General features: G+C 47.2%; 1 protein-coding gene across 1 annotated transcript in view; it reads right to left on the bottom strand.

Annotated features, from left to right (window-relative positions):
* The window catches only part of DDX54 (DEAD-box helicase 54), a 23,247-nt gene extending 1,349 nt beyond the window's left edge, over positions 1-21,898 (bottom strand). The window contains exons 1-18 of the mRNA XM_083478546.1: positions 21,631-21,898; positions 20,147-20,273; positions 19,198-19,268; positions 17,446-17,634; positions 16,220-16,269; positions 15,401-15,442; positions 14,914-15,009; positions 12,883-13,004; positions 11,727-11,788; positions 9,863-9,994; positions 8,818-9,028; positions 8,298-8,432; positions 6,774-6,995; positions 6,567-6,640; positions 6,204-6,404; positions 4,912-5,054; positions 3,571-3,684; positions 452-556 (exon numbers count right to left, since the gene is read on the bottom strand). Of these exons, the coding sequence (XP_083334672.1) occupies positions 452-556; positions 3,571-3,684; positions 4,912-5,054; positions 6,204-6,404; positions 6,567-6,640; positions 6,774-6,995; positions 8,298-8,432; positions 8,818-9,028; positions 9,863-9,994; positions 11,727-11,788; positions 12,883-13,004; positions 14,914-15,009; positions 15,401-15,442; positions 16,220-16,269; positions 17,446-17,634; positions 19,198-19,268; positions 20,147-20,273; positions 21,631-21,708 (2,174 nt within the window). The 5' untranslated portion in view covers positions 21,709-21,898. The remainder of the gene's footprint in view (positions 1-451; positions 557-3,570; positions 3,685-4,911; positions 5,055-6,203; positions 6,405-6,566; positions 6,641-6,773; positions 6,996-8,297; positions 8,433-8,817; positions 9,029-9,862; positions 9,995-11,726; positions 11,789-12,882; positions 13,005-14,913; positions 15,010-15,400; positions 15,443-16,219; positions 16,270-17,445; positions 17,635-19,197; positions 19,269-20,146; positions 20,274-21,630) is intronic.

The following is a 21,898-nucleotide window of genomic DNA, read 5'->3' as shown; positions in this document are numbered from 1 at the left end:
CCGCGCAGCCGGAGCACGATTTCTGTTCTCATCCTGAAGCAAAGTTCTTAACCTGAAGCACTATTTCTGGGTTAGCAAAGTCTGTAACCTGAAGCATATGTAACCTGAGGTACCACTGTACAGAACAAGCCATTGCCCTCTTTGATATGACAGTGCTTCAGCTTCCGAAGAATAATAATATCGCCTCCTGTCCTCAATAATCTATTCTCCGGGCTCATTTCCTCTATCCCCAAACCAACAGCTACGTGGCCCCTATCTGTTTGCCCTCTCCACCCTTCTGTACGATACAGGAATGTTATAGGAAGCTGCCTTATACTGATTCGGGCCATTGGTCCCTCTAGCTCAGTGTTGTCTTCACTGACTGGCAGCAGCTGCTCAGGATTTCAGACGGGGATGGACCTGGCATCTACTGCATGCTCTACCATGGAGCCATTTGCAGCTGGAAGGATACAGGTTGCCTTTGTAGGAGCTGCTGATGTAGGCACCACTTTCCGTTCGGATCTTCTTCTTATTCTCCTGGCCCGTCTGCCCCACAAACCTCTTCCTTTTCCGATCCCTGGAGAAGAGAGAGACACAAACACAAATACAGTGGTGCCTCGGGTTAAGAACTTAATTCGTTCTGGAGGTCCGTTCTTAACCTGAAATGGTTCTTAACCTGAGGTACCACTTTAGCTAATGGGGCCTCCTGCTGCCGCTGCACGATTTCTGTTCTCATTCTGGAGCAAAGTTCTTAACCTGAGGTACTATTTCTGGGTTAGCGGCATCTGTAACCTGAAGTGTCTGTAACCCGAGGTACCACTGTAGAGCAAAATGCTCTCCCCAAGGAGGTTCGGCTGGCACCTTCATTATACACTTTTAGGCGCCAGGCGAAAATATTCCTCTTCAACCAGGCCTTTGGCCAATTGACATCTGATGCCCTTTAAATGTGTGTGGGGGGGGGCTGTTGGGGGCTGGGAGCAGGTTTTATTGGATTGTGTGTTTTTTTGTTGTTCTTGTTTTGATTATGTATTTTGTGTTTTCAATTTGTACATTTGTGTTGTGAGCCACCCCGAGATCTGCGGATGAACGGCGGTATAAAGATTTAATGTTACGATATAGAAGCAATGCGGCCGCGAGCTGCTAGCTTGAAAGCAAAACTTAATGGGAATGTTCCGTGGGAAACAGAGGGACAGTCTATTCACAGTGCGAAGCACCGGAATTAGCTCAGAGTGTAATATGAGCTGTACAGGAAGTACAGGAGGAGTTTGTCTCTCTGCTGTTGGAGTTTGAAGAGAGCAGACGTGTTTTCTGTGACGCTGCAAAGAGAGAAATAAAGGCATGTAAATACGTTTCTGTCTATCTCTTTCCCCTGCCTGGGGGGGGGGGCAGGAAAGAGTGGTGTGTTCTTCTCACGCTGAGGAGGATCGCCGATTGCGACCTAGTCTGTATCCTGCTGGAGAATGCAGACAGGGAGGTCAACCGGAGATTCAAGCCGGGTGCCTGGAGAGTGGCCAGTTTCTCCTGATAAAAGCTTGAATCCCAACATTTAATAAAAAAAATTGGCCACCACCTGTTGGTTGAACTGATGGAAAGTCTTTTAGGGCAGGAACAGTTAGGCCTGGTGCTCCCTCAAGATGTCGCTGGGACTCCAACTCCCAGCAGGCTCAGCGGGCATTGGGAGGGCAATCATAGCTGTCAACTTTTCCCTTTTCCTGCGAGGAATCCTATTCGGAATAAGGGAATTTCTCTTAAAAAAAGGAAAACGTTGACAGCTATGAGGGCAATTGCAACATCTGAAGGGTCTCCCCAACCCTTGCTTTCCGGTCCCACCCCTGTCATTCAAAGGAGTGAACTTTGGAACTGCTCACCCCTTTGAAACAAAAATTGCAAATTTAAAAAAAGAAGGAAATTTTTAAAAGAAAATAACTATCTATGAATAATACTAAGAAAAAAGAAGAAGCCACCATCAGTTTGCATTATGGATACACTAACTATCAGTTGATGTGCAACTTAAGATAGGCCCCATTCATGCCATACATTGAAAGCGGTGCAATACCACTCTAAACAGTCATGGCTTCCCCTCAAAAGAATTATGGGAGCTGTTTGTTCAGGGTGCTGAGAGTGCCTAGGCTGTCACAATCCTGGCTACAAATGCAAAATGGCACACAAGCAGCTTCAGAGCAACCTAGCAAAGGCTGACTGGAAACCCAGGCTAATGTTTTATGTATCAACAGATGGCCTTGTGTATTTCCCCCCCAACAGCCCACCAAATTTATTATTAGTAGCTCATTGTGGGAAGTATAAGACGATGTTTGTTGTTAATCAAGCTTTCACTGAAGTAATAGGTTACCGTTAAAGGTTATCCGCCCATGCCAAACCTTGGAAACCTAATGATGATAAACGATAAAACCATTCAAGGTCATTTGAGAAAAGTGGTGATTGTGCGCACGTTGTGATGTTCTTGCTGCTAAATAGCACCGACTTCACTGTAGAGATTACCAAATGAGTTCTGAGACAAGGTGCATTGTGGGGGTTCTCCTGCAGCCAGCCAGGCCCTTATCCAGAATACTCCATTACATACATACACACACACACACACACACACACACACACACACATTAAAAACCCTGTTTTTCTCCCCCTACCCTCCAAACAGCCAGATGTTTTCCATAAGCAAGTGGAGTCCCTCAAGTAAGCTGTTTCGTCAGGATTTCCCCCAGCTAAAAATCTTATTTCTGAAAATCTTCAAAACCTGCCGATACCACCCAGATGGTGCTGTTTGGGCTACATAATGATCTTATGTAGAATAAGCTCGCTGTACAGCACAGCTCCTCCTCCAAGCTCTTTGGTGCCCAAAGTCCCATTTGAAAATCTAAGGAACTGTTGTGGGCACCACAAAATACCCCTTTCATGGCACAGAAACTGGAAGTGCTCAGAATCGCCACCACTCTCCTCCCCACAAATAGGCAGAATACCTACATCTCTCCCCACCTCCTCAAGAGCTAGTATGGTGGAGTGGTTAGTGTGTCGGACTAGGACCCTGGGAGAGCAGGGTTCGAATCCCCACTCAGGCTCACTGGGTGACCTTGGGCCTGTCGTCTCTCAGCCTAACCTACCTCACAGGGACGTTGTTGTGAGGATAAAATGGGGGGGGGGGAGTATGTAGGCTACTTTGAGCTCCCCGGAGGAAAGGTGGAATATAAATGAAATAAATAAAAAAGGTAAGACTAAAAAAAACCCCCAAACAAACAGGCAAACCTCCATAACCAACCCCTGCACAACCACATTCAATGTGGGAGGGGGAGGCATCAAATATGTGTGTTTGAAGGGATGAAGGAATGTTTCTAGAACGTTCTAGAATGACTGATTTGGTTTTCAGTTGTGGGTGCATTTTCCACCCCGGGCTTCTGGGGGCAGGGGGTGGAGACATAAATTCACCATGCACAAATTCAGTCCATCAAATATCAATTATTAGGAGCCTTCCGTTGACGAGAAAGGTTTTCGAACGGTTACATTTCTGCCGCCCTGCCCCACTTACAAAAACAAAACAGAACAGCCACGCAAACCCCTTTGATTATGAGCCCTACTCACCATTTCAGGAGCTGCTTGCTGTTGCTCATGTTCCGATTCTCGTCGCCCATCAGGTCGAGGACGGCTCCGGAAGCCTGTTGCTCGAACGCCGTGCCTTCCCCACCGACGCACAACCTGGGCATTGAGAGGTGAAGGTCAGGAAGAAAAGCCACCAGCTGTACCCCGGGTCAAACCGCTCGCCCGTTCGCCTTAAAGCTGTCTGCTCCGACTGCTAGGGGCTCTCTAGGGTCCCAGGTGGAGACAGGTCTCTCCCCATCACCTGGACCCTTTTAACGGGAGAGGGCAGGGTTCGAACCTAGGACTTTCTGCAGCCGAAGGTCTTCTGCTTGGGAGAAGAGCCGCAGCTCTGCAGCAGAACACCTGCTTTGAATGCAGAAGGCCAGAGGTTCAATCCTTGGCACCTCCAGGTAAGGACAGGGAAAGGCTCCCCTGTCTGAAACCTTGGGCAGCTGCTCCCAGTCTGTGTAGACAATACCAAGCTCAGTACAGAGAGACAGCATCCTGTGAGAACACAAGCAGAGCAGAGCCCTGCAGGATCAGGCCAATGGACCATCTAGTCCAGCATCCTGTTCCCATACCAGCCAAGCCAGATGCCCAAATAGGAATCTTGACCCCGGGACAAGAGAGGAGGAGGAACATGTTGCTCTATCCCCTTTCTGCACGCGATGCATAATTTGTATTCTTTCGCCTCTTAACTCTCCCGCTCTCTAACCTCGAAATCCTGCCCTATGTTCTCATGCTTCACCACTGAGCTAGGACCCTTCGGACTGCTAGCAGCCAAAATTGAGGAAACCTTTTGGGGAAAGTGTATTTCTGAGGTTTGATGGCTCACAACACCACTTTTTCCTATTCCGAGTAACACCATAAAATTATATATCAATTAAAAGATAATTTAATGAAGAATGTAACGCAAGAAAGTTAAATAAACCTTGTGGAGCGAAAAGTGTTAATGTATATAGAATTGTACATATGGTTGATTTGAATATGTTATTATTGATTATGTATACTCAATGTATCAGCCGCCTTGGGGGGGGGGGTTCACTGTTGGGTTTTGGTTGTTGGTGAAAAATAAATAAAAATAAATAAATAAATGCAATGCAACAAAGTTTGTTCAATTATCTGTATTCTATCAAAGGTTATAGCCAAATAACCAGAAAAAGGAAGCACAACTTGCTTACGTTGATGATATGCAGGAGATTTCCTTCATTTGAATGTAGCCAGTGAGCACGGGTGTTTAGAGAGCCGATCAGGTGTTATGAGCCATCAAACCTCGGAAATACACTTTCCCCAAAAGGTTCCCACAATTTTGGCCGCTTGCGTTCTCCCACTGCTGCCACCTACCCTCGTTCGCTCTCAAAGTCCTTCGGCCGGTATGGGATGTAGAACTCTCCTTGCTGCTGCGTTGCCAGCCTCTGCTTCTTCCCATTGTCCTTCCCATCCAGGGGCTGCTTCCGCTTCCTTCCCACCACGCTGGAGAAAACATCCTGGGGTGCGTGTGAAAATGTGAAGAACGGTCAGCAACCCTCAATACTCAGGAAGGCGGGCCAGTTCCTCTGGGTTTGTGGTTCTCCGTGGTTCTGCGTTACTCCCAGGGAGCGTGCCATCGGGCCTGCGCTTTCCCCAAGCACACCACCAGGGGCGCCAACCATAGGGGACAAAGGGGCTTTGGCCCCCTCAATATTTTGGGACGGGTCCGAGCCCACCCCCCAATATTGAGGGGGCCGCCATCCCCCGTCTTCAACAGGCAAGTGCTCGCGTGCTGCACAGAAGGCAAACATCACCCTCTGCGCTCGAGAGGAACGCAAACACATCTCCCAGCAGCTTACAAAACTCTCCGGCTGCTACGAATTGAGGACTAGAACCGTGATGCTTCTTGATGGGCTGTACTGACCAATTAATGTTTTTGGATTTCTTGTTTTTAAATTTTTACTATAGACTCCCCTTGTCTCCTCTAAGGGGTGGGAAAGGGATTGTTTCGTCCTGTTAAAATTGTGTTAACAACAACAGCAACCTTTAAAAATAATTTTCAAAAGTCAACGACAGGTGTAGTCTCTGATTTCCAACCACTGGAGGAGGTGGTGGTGGTGATGATGGTGGTGAGACTGTCACCATCTTAAAGTAGGTTTCAGCCCCTCGCCATGGTCAGCAAATTAGCATTAAGGTTCAGAGGTTACGGGATCCAGATTTTCCTACTGTGAAATTTATTTAAACAATTTATATACTGCTTGACCACAAGCTCGGATCCTGGTGGATATAAGCCATGCATCCAAGCCTTGGGAGACCACTAACAGCAGCTCCCCCAATGACCTCCATGATCTGGCATGGATTTAAGGAATCTGAGGGTACCTCAGGTGTCCTGGACCAGAGTTGTTCAGGGCTTTGAAAAAGAATGCAAGAACCCTGAACCTGTCCCAGTAGCTTATGGGCAGCCAGTGCAGATTTTGGGGCACCAGAGTCATGTGCTGGCAATATGTCTGTCCACACTAGTAGTCCAGCGTTTTGCTCCAGTTGGAGCCTCCAGAACAGGCATCCAAGGGTAGCCACAGACGTCCAAGGGCAGCATTGCAAGGATACGGGTTCCCCAGCCTGTCCTGAAGCCGAGAGGAAGCCCACCAGCCCCACCGCATCCCTACCTGAATGCGTTCCTCCTCTTCCTCTGGGTCTTGCTCTGCGGTCGCCGGCACAGCAAGACGTTGGACCTTCTCCGCCGCCAAGGAGAGCCTCTCCTGCTGCTTCCGCTGGTGCCGATCAATGAGCTGGCGGTCCCGGTTACGTTTGGCCCGCATGACGTCGCTGGCCAGAGTCTTGTTGGTGGCATTGATTTCAAAGATGGTCTAGAAACAACAGCAGGGGAGGGGGGTGGTGACGTTCGTCAGGGCAAAGCAGAATCGAACCCTGCCCTGGCGCCGGCGTGCAGCTTCAACAGGCGCGTGCCAGGGCTCCCTTAATGCCAAGAGGCATGGGGTCTGCTGCTAGGGGTCCCTTGCGAAACTCACCGCCTTGGAACGGTAACTTTTGATGCTGTCCACGAATTTCAGCCGCTCCATCTCTTCCCCCTCAAAGCGAAGACCTTCGGGGACACAAAGCAGGGAGGGGAATGTTACCCCCGTGTGATGGAGCAGCAGCAGACTAGGAATGGGGCAACTCAGCCAGATGGGCAGGGTATCAATAATAAAATTATTATTTTTTAGTAAGCCACTCACTGAACAAGGGGTGGATGCCCAGCAGGCTGAAGTCCATTTCCTTGACCCTCTTAATGGACTCGGGCGACGGAGCAGGCCGCGACTTCAGGTACTGCTTCTGGGCATTGTCAGAGACTCGCCGGAGGCTCTGCAGTTCCAGCGAGCGCTCGTGGTCCGTCTGCAGCAGGCTCTCCTCGTCGTCGATGATGCTCTGGGGGACACGGCCAAAGATGCCGTCAGTGTCTGAAAGGGGGGAAAGAGAAGTAGTCAGGGAGCTGTTGCAGGGCCCCTGCCAGAGTGGCTATCATAGAAGGGCCTTCTTGGTGGTGGTGCCACAGCTGTGGAATATGCTTTCCCCAGGTATTCACCTTGATATTGCTGGGAGGGGGGGGAAACCTTTTTTCCCCCTTCCCAAAATTTTATGCATACATCCTGCTGATTTTGTGTAGCATGCAACCAAAAATGTAATGCGAGGGTATAATGAGGTCATTCATTGAGTGCAGGAGTCATAAAAAGGGAAAAAATAGTGTATAAAATTGGGGGGGGGGGGGGGAGAGAAAGTGGCAAGACCAGCTCCGGTTGTGTTAGTTCCAGGCGAGGCTTTGGAGAGAGGAAAAGGTTCTCTCTTGCTTTCATAATACTAGAAACTCAGAGACTTCCAACAAATGTGGGAAGACAGATAAACTTCTTCCTGCACAGCTAAAACTCTCTCCCATAGTGATGGCCACCAACCTTTGAAAGAGCATTAGACCAATTTGTGGAGGAGAGAACTTTCGATGGCTACTAACCACGAAGGTTAAGGGCAGTAATGCTTCTGAATAGCAGTTGCTGGAACAGCGGCAGGGAAAGCGTTCTTGGATTCAGGTCCTGCTGCCTCCAGATTTTTTTCCAGTCATCTGGGTGGCCACTGTGAGAACAGGATTCTGGACTAGATGGACCACCGACCTGATCCAGCAGGCTTTTGTAACCTTGGGACTAGGTTACATAGGGGATCACCACACCTCATATATCCATGCCCAGGAACTGCTTTCCTTAGATGGGGCATTGCTGAGTATCATATGCCCCAGTAGTGTGCCCAGTTTGTGTAAAAACCAGGCTTTTAGTGTTGCCGCTCCAGCCCTCTGGAATGAGCTTCCCACAGAAATTAAGAAGGCACCCAACATCACCATATTGAGGAGTCTACTGAAGATGTTTTTGTTTAAGAATATGACCTAGTCATTTATGAAATACTAACTAATTGCACAGCTGTAAGGATGGTTCTGCTGTTTTTAGAATTTGTAGAAGCAGTTTCAATTGTGAGAATTTGCATTTTGTCTTCTTTTAACTGTGTTGTATACTGTTTTGATGGCCTCGGGATAAAGAGGTTTCCAAATTTGCAAAATGTAACAGAACAAAGGAATAAAACATGCAACACATTGCATGATAGCCCTGTGAGCAATTGTGGCAGCAACCTTTTTTGACCAATCTATTATACTTGCAATAAAGAAAAATCAATTCCCAAGAGCAGGCCTGCTAATTATTGCCACCTAACGAGGGCAGACCTACCTGTGGGCTTCTCGTGAGGGTTGGCAAGGATGAGGGGCCGGCCTAGGAAGAGGTGCAAGTCGAAAACATAGGGGGTCTCATCCGGCGCCACCAGGGAGTAAGCCGTACCACTTCTCCCCGCCCGGGCCACTCTGCCTGGAGAAAGCAAAACAGAGAAGAGAAATGTTGGATGGCACAAAAGGTTTGTTTAATAATCTGTCTTCTAAGCTTGAATCTCCAACCACTGCTGTAAAAAAGAGTGACCATTTGGGCAAAGCTGAACAGCTACAGAGCCACATGTGTTGCAGTCAAAGGGTTCCAGTCCCTATGCAGTTTGACAGGTGCTTCCAGTTCCTGCTTGACAGTAGCCAATGAGGGGTGGAACACTCATAAAACGCCATGCAAAGTGTATGCTTTACTGCCCAAGCTGTTGTTCCTCCCACCTCTGCACCCAGACCCTTAAGATGGTAGCCTTGATGAACCGACTTAAGGCAGCTTTCACAAGTTAAGCTGCACAAGGTGCCGGACCTCAAGAACTCACCGACACGGTGCAGGAAGAGCTTGGCCTTGGCCGGGAAGCTGTAGTTGATGACGTTGTCCAGGAGAGGGATGTCGATGCCCCGGGCGGCCAAGTCGGTGACGATCAGCACCGAGCATTTGCCATGGATGAACTTGCCCACGTTGATCTTCCGGGCCGTCTGGTCCAGGGAGCTGTAGACATGCGTGCAGTTCACACCCTGGGCTGTCAACAGCTGCAGGAGCATCAGTGAGGGGAAGCAAACTGAAGGTCAGTAAGTAAAGAGAAATCAAAAGTATCACTCGAGTTCCCCAGGTGTCCATGGGGTACAAATGGGACTGAAATTAGGAATGGCGCTTTCGAACTTCTTTAGCCTTTTCTTTAAACACCCGGCAAGTTTCTAGTCCTCATCGTTTCGAAGAAAAATCATTTTGCTGCCATGATGCTTTTATTGTAAATGTCTGTGTTTTTAATAGATATTTTGCATGTACATACAATAAGCCTGCAACTTAGGCGGGGGCTATGTTTTGGGGACTGTGCCTAAAGCCAAAATCGTGTGCAGTCAAAACACCTTGGTTTCAATGATGGGTGAGGATTGCCAAAGTCCTTTTCCCTGAAACTCTATCCCTTTTCTATTCTTTCCTTTTTTTTGCCATGTGCCTAAAGAGCATGTGTGTAAGTTGTGGGCCTATTGTGTGTATATAAAGAGGCAGATAGTTTTAATTTTATTAGTGTTTAATAACTTTTCAATGACTCCCCCCCCCCATAGTTTTGACTTGTTTCTATTTTATCTGTAAGCCGCCTAGAGTCTGGGGGAAAAGGCGGGAGACAACAACAACAACAACAACAACCCGTTCCTGTCCTGTGTGGGCAATCCAACTTTTAAAGGAAACCTTAAAAACATAACCATCAAATAGGACGGGGGTTATGTGGAGACTCAGTCCCATGTCAGTCCTGTTTATTGGAGGATAATATGCCTACCAACCTGAAATCTTGCCGACAGCAGCAAAAATGGTGTGAACTGCCATGTGAATGCCGCCTATGACACAAAACTCAACAAGCCACATACCTCTTTCAGGTATTCTGTATGATGTTTCGTGGCCACAAAGACAATCGTCTGGTCCTGCGGTCTTACGACCGTCCTCAGCAGGTACAGCAGGAGGGCTGGCTTGTCATCCGCACGCACGTGATAGAAAGACAGCTGTGAGGATGATTAGGTGTTTAATTGTCAGTGTTGGTGCCTGTTGAGTTTTCTCCCAGCTGGGAAGGGTCTAGCTCAGTCTTTGCCAATCTGACACCCTCCCCACAATAAGACATTTTTGACAACAGGAGGGTGACAGATTGGCTGAACCAGGGCTCCCCCCCCCCCCAGCCAGAACTCACCGAAACTCAGTTCCAGGATCATTGCCATGATAAGAGGACAAGGGAGGCATTCATGGTGAGCCTCTTTTTCTAGAAAAAATGCCCTGAGACTAACCACTCAAAGTCAACCTAATCTGGTATAAGGCAGCTTTTTATGCCTCCTTGAAGCTTAGGATATACAGTGGTACCTTGGGTTAAGTACCCTATTTTTTGCACCATAACACTCACCTTTTTCCTCCTACAAAGTAAGGGGAAATGTCTGTGCGTGTTATGGAGCGAATGCCTACGGGTGGCGGGGGGGATCTGCTGCAGTCGTGAGCAGAGGATCCATGGTTCCCCTTCCTTCCCTCCTCCGTGGTTACAAAGCATGGATCCACATGGATCCTCAGGATTTTTGCACTGGGCTACTCCAAACTCACTGTCAGATCACATGTCTGTGGCCACAGCATGAACCACAAAAATCATATATCCACTATTTCGTTTAGAATATTTTTTTTCTTGTTTTCCTCCTCTAAAAACTACGTGTGTGTTATGGTCTGGTGCGTGTTATAGAGCGAAAAATACGGCACTTAATTCGTTCCAGAGGTCTATTCTTAACCTGAAACTGTTCTTAACCTGAAGCACCACTTTAGCTAATGGGGCCTCCTGCTGCCGCTGCGCCGCCGGAGCACGATTTCTGTTCTCATCCTGAAGTAAAGTTCTTAACCCGAGGTAATATTTCTGGGTTCGCGGAGTCTGTGACCTGAAGCGTATGTAACCTGAAGCGTATGTAACCCGAGGTACCACTGTAGTTAGATACATACACATGGGCTGCTGCCCCTGCTCACCAACCCCTACCACAGCGGCCAACGTTTCCCTTTTTCAAAGGGAAATTCCCTTATTCCAAATAGGATCCCTCACAAGAAAAGGGAAAAGTTGACAGCTATGACGCCCACTTACACACTGCTTCCAGCCTCCCACCCTGCTCCATTACATTCCCCCCAAACCTACCATCTCCTCACAGCTACTTCAAGCAGCCCCTGTATTATCTTCTGTGCTCCTCCATCCCTGCTTTATTCAGACCTCCACTGTTGTTTAAAGCCGCCATTTTAAAACCTCATTTGTTCCCTACACACACACGCAAACCCCAAACTCAAGGATGAAAACTGGCATTTTGTACAAGTGCCAAATAATGTTCAAGCTGCCAAAAAGAAGAATAACGATCCGTCAGTACGGCAAAGCCTGCATTTTTGGAACTCCCTGCCCATTGATACTGGGCAGACGCACAAAAGTATAGCTTCCTCTCTATCCTCCATTCAGGCAAGGGAGGAGCAATATTAAGGGCACACTCCAGCCAAGCAAATAATACCCGAGAGAGCTCTCAAGGGCCGCAGGTGGTCACTGAGGCAGAGGTTCCCCACCCATGAGTTAGCACAACTGCCAAGCTGGCTCAAGCAGACTAGAGGAGCAGCGACAGGGAAGCCATACGAACGGCCACGTGTGCCCCGCTCCCCAGTTTCGGCAGATTCCAATGCCAAACTCCTCCCCTTCCCCAAACTGCCCCTTCCAAGATAACCATACTTCCTGCTTACCTTGAGCTGCTCGCTCAGCTTGGATTCCACATCCAGTCGGATCAACACCGGCTCTGTAAGACCTGTAGACAGGAAGTTTGGGCAGAGGGGAGAGAATATGAAGCTACAGCTCGCTCTGGATTTTCCAGATGCTCTCAGCAGGGTGGATTTGATTTAAATCAAATCAATTTACATCACTATTTAAATCACAAGTCAGTAAGACTCGATTTAAATCTTTTTTTTTTTTTACAGAAAGACTCATTCTTGCTGGTATAATCTTAATATTTACAACCAGTTGAAGGTTTCATTTTTGGAATAATAAGTTTTCAGAGTAGTTTTTACAGTTATATCAGAAATTACTGATTGGTTATACTATTAGAGATACATAGACTGATAATTATGAAATTATTGTGAGGTTTAATAAGTTAACTGTTTATATTAGGACAACTTTTCTGCTGTACTTTATTGGAAGGAGAAAAATAATCATTTCCTTAATAACAATTTAAAAAAAATATTTAACTAAAACAATAACATTAGAGCATATGTATCCATGTTTGTTAACTGATGTAGTTAAAATTTTTTAAAACAACACCACCAGACTGAGTTTTAGCACACATGAAAAACTTAAAACCAACCCTTATTTCCTGATGAACAGCCTTTGAACAATATTCATTTTTTAATTTTTTAAAAATATTTTTATTAAAAGAAAAAAGAAAAAAATATGAATATAGCCTATGGACTATAATGCAACTTAAATAGAAAACTATCTTCAGAAAGATTTTTCCTCCAAAGGCATTTTTTTTAAAAAAAAATCAATTCAAATAAAAAAGAATCTGATTCAAATAAAAAAGAATCTGATGATGATGATGATGATGATTGAGTTTTATCCACCCTGGCTACATCTCACTGGAATGAGGATAAAGGTATTTTCCAGATGCTCTCTGCAATCTAGATCAATGGGACCGGGGGATTTATTTAAAAGGACTCTCTGGCCACTAAAAACAGTCATGAATCCCAGGAAATGCTGTTTGCAAAGGGTGCTTAGAGACCTCCCTATTCCCGTCACAGAGCTACGGTTTCCAGAGTGGTTTCATGGGCAATCCCCCTCTCCGGGGAACTGTGAGATTGGGCCTCCGGTACGCAAAGGCGGCACCCAAGACCAGGTCCGTCTCCTTACCAGCTCGAGCAAACTCCACGAGAAGTTTCGGCAGGGTGGCAGAGAAGAGAACGGTCTGGCGGTTCTCGGGCAGCCTCGAGATGATCTCCTGCAGCTGCTCTGCAAAGCCCATCTCAAAGAGCCTGGCAAGGTAAGCGGGAAAAGGCGTTTTGAGGAGACACAGAAAGCAAACAGGAGAAGAACAAGCGGCAGGGCAGAGGATCTGAAAAAATATGCAACAAGATTCAGCCAAGCAAATGCCTGGCTTACAGACATGGTACAGCCCTGCCCATGCACGTGGTACAGTCCCCTCCCCAGGACTGTAGCACTTCAGAGCACCCACAGGGAATCCTTTTTTAAAAAAAAAATCGAAGTGTTCTTCTGTTACCTATTTTGGAAAGTTGTTTGCTGTGTGTTTATTGATCAAAGTATTTCTACATCTTCCACTCACAAACCACCAGGGCAGTTTATAGCAACATTAAAACAGATTTTTTTTTTTTTTTGCTTTCTTAGAATTCCAGAGTGGCGCTACCCTGGAAGAAGTTTCTGGTTTCCAATACGGTTCGTTCTTAACCTGAGGTACCACTTTAGCTAATGGGGCCTCCTGCTGCTGCCATGCCACCGGAGCACGACTTCTGTTCTTATCCTGAAGCAAAGTTCTTAACCCGATGTACTATTTCTGGGTTAGCGGAGTCTGTAACCTGAAGCGTCTGTAACCCGAGGTACCACTGTACAAAGATGGTTGAAGAACAGGGAAAGGGTTGGGATGAGAAGCTATAAGAATATCTTGCAAACCGAAATTTCATTTTTAAAAAGCCACACACTACGGAAGGAATTCCATGGGAACAGATATATCTCACAAAGACAAAAGGTACTTCATTAAAAAGAAAACCTATGTAGTTTTAAAGGGTAAAAGGTAAAGGTAAAGGTACCCCTGACCATTAGGTCCAGTAGTGGACGACTCTGAGGTTGCGGTGCTCATCTTGCTCTATAGGCCGACGGAGCCGGCGTTTGTCTGCGGACAGCTTCCAGGTCATGTGGCCAGCATGACTAAGCTGCTTCTGGCGAACCAGAGCAGCGCACAGAAACGCCGTTTACCTTCCTGCTGGAGTGGTGCCTATTTATCTACTTGCACTTTGACATGCTTTTGAACTGCTAGGTTGGCAGGAGCAGGGACCGAGCAACGGGAGCTCACTCCGTCGCAGGGATTCGAACCGCTGACCTTCTGATCGGCAAGTCCTAGGCTCTGTGGTTTAGACCAAGCATCCCAGTTTTAAAGGGTAGCCGTCATCAAATCTACAGATATTTTGGACTACAAGCCCCATCAACCCCAGCCAGCTAATCTTGGAATTTGGATTGTTTTGGCTCAGAAGTTCCTTTTCCACATGGGGTACACCAAGAATTCACAAACTGAAAAAAGCCAAAACTGTCCACAAAAACACAGTTGTCACCAGGCTTCTCTTTCCTAAATGGAAGAACCAAGCAACACCGCTCAGAGGCAGGACATCTGCTTTGCATGCAGAAGGTCCCAGGTTCAATCCCTGTCATCTCCAGGCAGGACTAGCAGAAATCATTCTCTGAAATTCTTGATAGCTCAGTTGGTAGAGCGTGAGACTCTTAATCCCAGGGCTGTAGGTTCGAGCCCCACATTGGGCAAAAAGTTTCCAAGGGGTTGGGCTAGATGACCCTCATGCTCCCTTCCAACTCTACAAATCCGGGAGAGCTGCTGCCAGTCAGTGTGGAGAATATTGAGCTAGATGGACCAGGAGGTTGACTCAGCATAAGGGAAGGGAAGTTCAGTGGTTAGAGCATCTGTCTTGCATGCAGAGGATCCCTAGTTCTATGCCCATTGGCATCTCCAGGTAAAACTGGGAAAGATTACCTGTCCAAAAACCTGGACAGCTGCTGCCAATCAGAGTTGACAATATTGACCTAGATGGATCGAAGGCCTGCCTCAGCAGAAGCTGGCTTCCCATGTTCCCGTTTCCGAATGTTGTGGCCCGATCTCCTGCCTGGGAAAATAGGCACTCCCCCAAGTGGCCAGGAACTCACCTGTCTGCTTCATCAAAGACCACGTATTCCACACTCTGCAGCTTGAGTTTCATCTCTATGGCCACATGCATCAGCCGGCCAGGAGTTGCAATGATTCTGTGGGAGGCAAGCAAAGGACACAGTGGCTGCAGGGCTTTCTTACAAGTTCAGAAAGAATACTGCATTGGACCTGTGCCAGCCCGGCAGATTGAAATGGGCTTATACAAAACTTGGTGATGGGAGAGGCATCAGGATGAATGCAAGGGGCACCCAGGAAGCCTGTTAAAACAAGCCCTTTGTTTCCTAGTCACCGGCTCACGTTTTTAGACTTACACAATGCTTTTTTTCTTTTAGAAAATGTTTAGGGGTACTCTCATTTTGACTCAAGAAAATCACCATTTTATAGTTCAAATCGGGGAAAATAAATACAGTAAATGGACAAAAGTACGAAGATTCGCAATATGTTTAGGGTTATGTGTCCCCCCAGAAGAAAAAAACCTGGACTTACATATCAGGGTTTTCATGCAGAGCTGCAAACTGGTCTTCCATCCTGGAGGAGAGGAGGAGCAGAAGGCAAATTTAGTTTTAGAGAAAGCAGGAAAACCTCCCCGCCCCCCTTTGTGCCTAACTTTGACTGCCACACTCAGATCTTACATCACGTCTTTTTTTAAAAAAATATTTTTTATTACATATAACAATAGGAATGTTAGAAAGGACAATGGCTTGCCTGCTTAACATCATATGGTCCACAACTTCAGAAACAAAATGTTTTGCTTCAATGGCACTTTTAAGCACCAACGCTGGATATGTATTTTTATTTATTTAGATTTCCTAGTCAGCAATCAACTTTATGGAAGGCTCACTCCCTGGAAAGGCAGAGGGATGAGTTACAATGCTGAATCAGATGGACCTCAAGGTCACAGTCACACCATAAGTTTAAAGCATGTGATACTACTTTAAACAGTCATTACTCCCCGCCCTCAAGGATTCTGGGAGTTGTAGTTCGCTCAGGCTGAGAGTCGTTAGGAAACCCTTATTCCCCCTCCCAGAGCTACAATTCCCAGAATGGTTTAACAATCCTTCTTCTCTGGGAACTGTAGCTCTGTGTAAGGGAACAGGGGACCTCTTAACTACTCAGCACCCATAACGAACTACAGTTCCCAGGATTCCTTGGGGGGAAGCAGTGAATGTTTCAAGTGGCATTATAGCGCTTCAAACATATGTTGTGAATGTGGCCTTGGTTCTTCAACAATGTGATTTCCTGTGAGGCCTAAACATAGGACAGGTCAAAAATCTTTGTGTGTGTGTTTTTTAATGTCAAACTTACTTGTCTCCTCCAAGGATCAGGGCTGTTTTCAGGCCTGTGTATCGGCCAAGCTGTAGTGGGAGTGGGGGAAGAATGAAAAAAAACCCAGTCAAAAACTTACATTTGGTCCCAAGACATCCTTCCAGCTGTCTAATAACTAAAGGAAAGCCAGGGACTTGATGAGCCTCATGCTTGAACAGGCCCACCTTCGCTTGACCCCAAGCCCTCTGAGGAATCCTGCTAAACTCGCAACAAAACAACAACCCCCAAAACCACCATTTAAAAGACCATAGATTGGCTTATTAGCCAAAGGCCTGGGAGAAGAGGAATGTTTTTGCCTGGTGCGTACCTATATGTGGGAATTAACAAGTAAGGAATTGTGGGGGGAATGGAATAAAGCACTGCCTAAATGCAGCTAGCACAATGGCTTCTATGCGACCAAAACTGTTTCTGCCACTCTTGAGTCCCATCTGAACCACATCAAGGCGAATAATATATTGACAAGATTCATATAACAATATCAAACTGTTTCAAAATTCATGAACAGAAGACATGTACCGTATTTTTCACTCTATAAGACACACTTTTCCCCTCCTAAAAAGTATGGGGAAATGTGTGTGCGTCTTAAGGAGCGAATGCAGGCTGTGCAGCTATGGCTAAAGCCAGGAGAGCAAGAGGGATCGGTGCCTAAATGCAGCTAGCACAAAGGCTTCTACGCGACCAAAACTGTTTCTGCCACTCTTGAGTCCCATCTGAACCACATCAGGGATAGCTGCGCACAGCCTCTTCAGGGCAACGGGAGGAACGCTCCCCCTGCCCTGAAGAGGCTTGGCATGGCTATCCCAGAAGCCAGAACAGCAAGAGGGATCGCTGCTTTCGCTGCGCAGCGATCCCTCTTGCTGTTCTGACTTTGCTTTGCTGGAGAGGCGCTGCACAGCTTTCCCTCTCTGCACAGCGCCTCTTCAGTGCTGAAGAGGCACAGCGCCCCTTCAGCAAAGCGGGAGGAGAAATGGAAGGGGCTCCATTTCTCCTCCCACTTTGCTGGAGAGGCGCTGCGCAGAGAGGGAGAGAATATTTTATTCTTGTTCTCCTCCTCTAAAACTAGGTACGTCTTATGGTCGGGTGTTTCATAGAGCGAAAAATACGGTAATATGTGCAGGGAGTCACAAAAAAGAAGAGTCAAGTAACTATTCCATTAGCAGAATGATTTAAAGACTCAGCCTTCCCTCCACCCATCTTTGGCTTACCTCCTTGGTGAACTTGAGGGTTTGCAAGGCAAGCTCTCTGGTCGGAGAGAGGATAAGAGCCCGTGCTCCAGTCTTGGCACTGTGCACCTTCAGCTTCTCAAACATGGGGATGAGGAAACAGGCCGTCTTTCCACTGCCCGTCCTCGCCATCGCCACCACATCCTTGCCGTCCAGGATCACGGGGATGGTCTGCAAAACAAAGCTGATTCAGAGTGGAGGCAGGGGAAATCGAACGACAGCAGCAAACCTGAAGTCAGGGACTGTGCGAACTGCAGCTTTCCAAGAGGATGAGGAATCTCCTCACAACTCTCAGAACCCTTAACTACAACGTCGAGTTAGGATGGGGCCTAGGAAACACACAACCAAGTTTACACGCAAAACGTCATGAAGTTAATGATGAAAAAACAACTTGATTCCCCCATATTGCAGATTTTGGGGTGAGGTGAGGGGAAGGAAGGAGAGAGAGAGAGAGAGAGAGAGAGAGAGAGAGAGAGAGATATCTGAATAAAATTTCATAATATTTTAGAGGTGGAGAAAGCTTTTTTTTCTCCTGCTCCATAGGATAGGACTCGCACCAATGAGTTCATGTTGTAAGAAAGGAGATTCTGACTAATAATAATAATAATAATATTTTATTTATATCCCATCCTCCCCAGCCAAAGCCAGGCTCAGAGCAGCTAACAACAATAAAAGTAACACAGAATTCTAAAATCAATTCAAAATCAAATTAATGGCAACCATTGGGCTAAAGTTCTGTGAGGATTACCAAAAGAGGGGGTCAGACTGTGCCTTGGCCAAAGGCCTGGTGGAACAGCTCTGTCTTGCAGGCCCTGTGGAAAGATGTCAGGTCCCGCAGGGCCCTAGTCTCTTGTGACAGAGCGTTCCACCAGATCGGGGCCACAGCTGAAAAAGCCCTGGCTCTGGCTGAGGCCAGCCTAACCTCCCTGTGGCCTGGGACCTCCAGGATATTTTTGTTTGAAGACTGTAAGGTCCTCTGTGGGACATACCAGGAGAGGTGGTCCCGTAGGTACGAGGGTCCTAGGCTGTATAGGGCTTTAAAGCTTAAACCTGATCCTGTACTCCACTGGGAGCCAGTGCAGCTGGTATAGCACTGGGTGAATGTGATCCTGCAGCGAGGACCCCGTAAGGAGTCTTGCTGTGGCATTCTGCACCCGCTGGAGTTTCTGGGTCAGTCTCAAGGGCAGCCCCACGTAGAGTGAGTTACAATAATCCAGTCTGGAGGTGACTGTCACGTGGATCACAGTGGATAGGTCAGGGCAAGAGAGGTAAGGAACCAACTGCTTAGCTTGGCGGAGGTGAAAAAATGCTGCCTTTGTTATAGCTGCAATCTGCGCCTCCATGGAAAGGGAGGTGTCAAATATTTATACCCCGCCCATCTGGCTGGATTGCCCCTAAACATCACAAAGAACTTTCTGACACTACGAGCTCTTTGACAGAGGAACAGCCTCCCTTGGAAAGTAGTGGACTCTCCTTCATTTTTAAACAGAGGTTGGATAGCCATTTTTCACAGATGCTTCAGCTGACATTCCTGCATTGTAGGGGGTTGGAAGCAGATGACCCTTGGGGACCTTTCATAAAATCGTAGAATTGTAGCGTTGGAAGGGACCCTGAGGGTCACCTAGTCCAACCCCCTGAAATGCACAAACAGAGTATTTCTAAAGCAAAAATGAAGAGACCGGCTTAGATGGACCCTTGATTTCTGATCCAGCATGTCATTTCCTGGGTCCTCACCTTCCTCTGGATGGGAGTTGGTATTTTGTACCCTTTCTTCATGATCCCTTTGAACACAGGGTAGCCCAGACCTAAGGGAGAAAACAGATAATTGAAATTCACCATTATTTTCAAATCTGGAGCGCAGGGCAGGGAGGACGCTGGACCAGATGGGCCTTTGGCCTGATCCAGAACCCTGCTGCCCACGACCCGTACAAAAACCTTATAATGCAATCCCATATCTGCATCTACAGCATGCCTTGCCAAGTAATACTTCTGAATATGGCTCACTGGAGGTCAACACGCCAAAAAAAATTGGTGTACACATTTGCCTCTGGTGTATGGGCATAGCCTTTGATCACTATCAGCAAAACCCCACAGAATAGGACGCTCCAATCATCAGGTGAGCACTGAGTGGATGATAATCAGCTACAGAGATTAGATATAGTGTATATTCAGTTTTTAAATGAACATTTTCAGCAGTGCCAAGAACTGCTTACCCAATTTTGGTGCATTTCAGCAAATGGTCTCTTATTCACTAGCACTGCCCCTCATTTGCCTTCTATTTCAACAGCCCTCAAAGCACTATAATTATAATTAACAAAATTAATTAACATTAGCGTTGAGGCAAAATCCCTTCCTCGCCACATCACCACAACTGCATTTGTTTTATTTTGAAATCTTTAAGATAATATTTTAGTTTTCCGTTATGTTGCTTTGACTGTATATTTTATATCTGACTTTCTTAAGATTGTTTTATTCATGTTTTATTGATTTAATATGCTGTAAACCGCTTTGAGATTTTTCTTAAAAATATAAAGCGGCATAGAAATGAAATCAATAAATAGGCCAACCCACCTAGGAGAGTGGAGGGCACTTTGCTGTGGGCCGTCACAAACCTTGTTCTGGCCCCTGCTAGGGTACAAGAACAGCCGATTTTGTAACATTAAAAAAGCTCTCCCTCACTCACCCATGGACTGAAAGCCCCCTGATTTCTTCTTTTTCTTGTTCTGGGCCCGAACCATTTCCTGGGTGTCTAGCTCGACATCAGAAGTGCAATCTGCTGCCGGAAAAGCTGGAACAGGCATCTCATAGTCCTTTGAACCACACCAAAAAAGAAAGAGAGTGTTTGAATACAGAGCAGCAACAAGAAGAACCAACCCCGAGTGGGCTATAACCCAGTGTTTTCTCCACCCTGTACAGTGGTACCTCGGGTTAAGAACTTAATTCGTTCTGGAGGTCCGTTCTTAACCTGAAACTGTTCTTAACCTGAGGTACCACTTTAGCTAATGGAGCCTCCCACTGCCACCACACTGCCACCACCCGATTTCTGTTATCACCCTGAAGCAAAGTTCTTAACCCGAGGTACTATTTCTGGCAAACCTAGACAGCATCTTGGAAAGCAGAGACATCACCTTGCCGACAAAGGTCCGTATAGTTAAAGCTATGGTTTTCCCAGTAGTGATGCATGGAAGTGAGAGCTGGACCATAAAGAAGGCTGATCGCCAAAGAATTAATGCTTTTGAATTCTGGTGCTGGAGGAGACTCTTGAGAGTCCCATGGACTGCAAGAAGATCAAACCTATCCATTCTGAAGGAAATCTGCCCTGAGTGCTCACTGGAAGGACTGATCGTGAAGCTGAGGCTCTAATACTTTGGCCACCTCATGAGAAGAGAAGACTCCCTGGAAAAGACCCTGATGTTGGGAAAGATGGAGGGCAGAAGGGGATGACAGAGGACGAGATGGTTGGACAGTGTTCTCAAAGCTACTAACATAAGTTTGACCAGACTGTGGGAGGCAGTGGAAGACAGGAGTGCCTGGCATGCTCTGGTCCATGGGGTCACGAAGAGTCGGACACGAAGTGCAATCCGACTAAACGACAACAACAACTATTTCTGGATTAGTGGCATCTGTAACCTGAAGCGTCTGTAACCCGAGGTACCACTGTATTATCCTCACAACAACCCTGTGAGGTAGGTTAGGTTGAAGAACTGCTTTGTTTTGGGCAAAGGGTTGCTTTGCCATTTTGTTACCATTTATGTCCCAACTTCTCCTCCAAGAAAGGCTCTACCTCGCCTCATTTCATCCTCACAACCCTGCGAGGCAGGCTAGGCTGAGTGGGGATTTGAACCCTGGCCTACCAGGTCCTAGTCCGACAAGCTACTACAGTGGTACCTCGGGTTACATACGCTTCAGGTTACAGACTCTGCTAACCCAGAAATAGTGCTTCAGGTGAAGAACTTTGCTTCAGGATGAGAACAGAAATCGTGCTCCGGCGGCAGCAGGAGGCCCCATTAGCTAAAGTGGTACCTCAGGTTAAGAAGTGTTTCAGGTTAAGAACGGACCTCCAGAATGAATTAAGTTCTTAACCCGAGGTACTACTATACTGGCCCCAGGCTCCCGATCCTTGCCTTAAGCCGCGGCACCTGCGAATGGAGGGGGTCTCCCACTGACCTGCTGCTCGTCCAAGTCCCGATCCTTGCACCGCCGCTGCCTTTTCCTCCGCCGCCCCGTGGCCTGGGCAGGAGCCATGGGAGAAGCGCCGCCAACAACCTCCCGGCCGAAGAAGTCACTCCGGATCCAGGAAGGCAGGGAGCCACGTGCGTCGAATGGGCGGGGCCCCGGTGATCTGAGGCGGGACAGCGATTAAGCCCCGCCTCTTCTCCCTAGGAAGCGCTCCAGGAGTGGCTGGCTTTTCTCTGCCACTCACTGCTGGGACGCC

Source organism: Podarcis liolepis, assembly GCF_965112155.1.
Source record: "Podarcis liolepis genome assembly, chromosome: 15".
Taxonomy (NCBI): domain Eukaryota; kingdom Metazoa; phylum Chordata; class Lepidosauria; order Squamata; family Lacertidae; genus Podarcis; species Podarcis liolepis.
The sequence above is the reverse complement of the archived record's forward strand: the minus strand, read 5'-3'. Positions and strand labels throughout refer to the sequence as shown.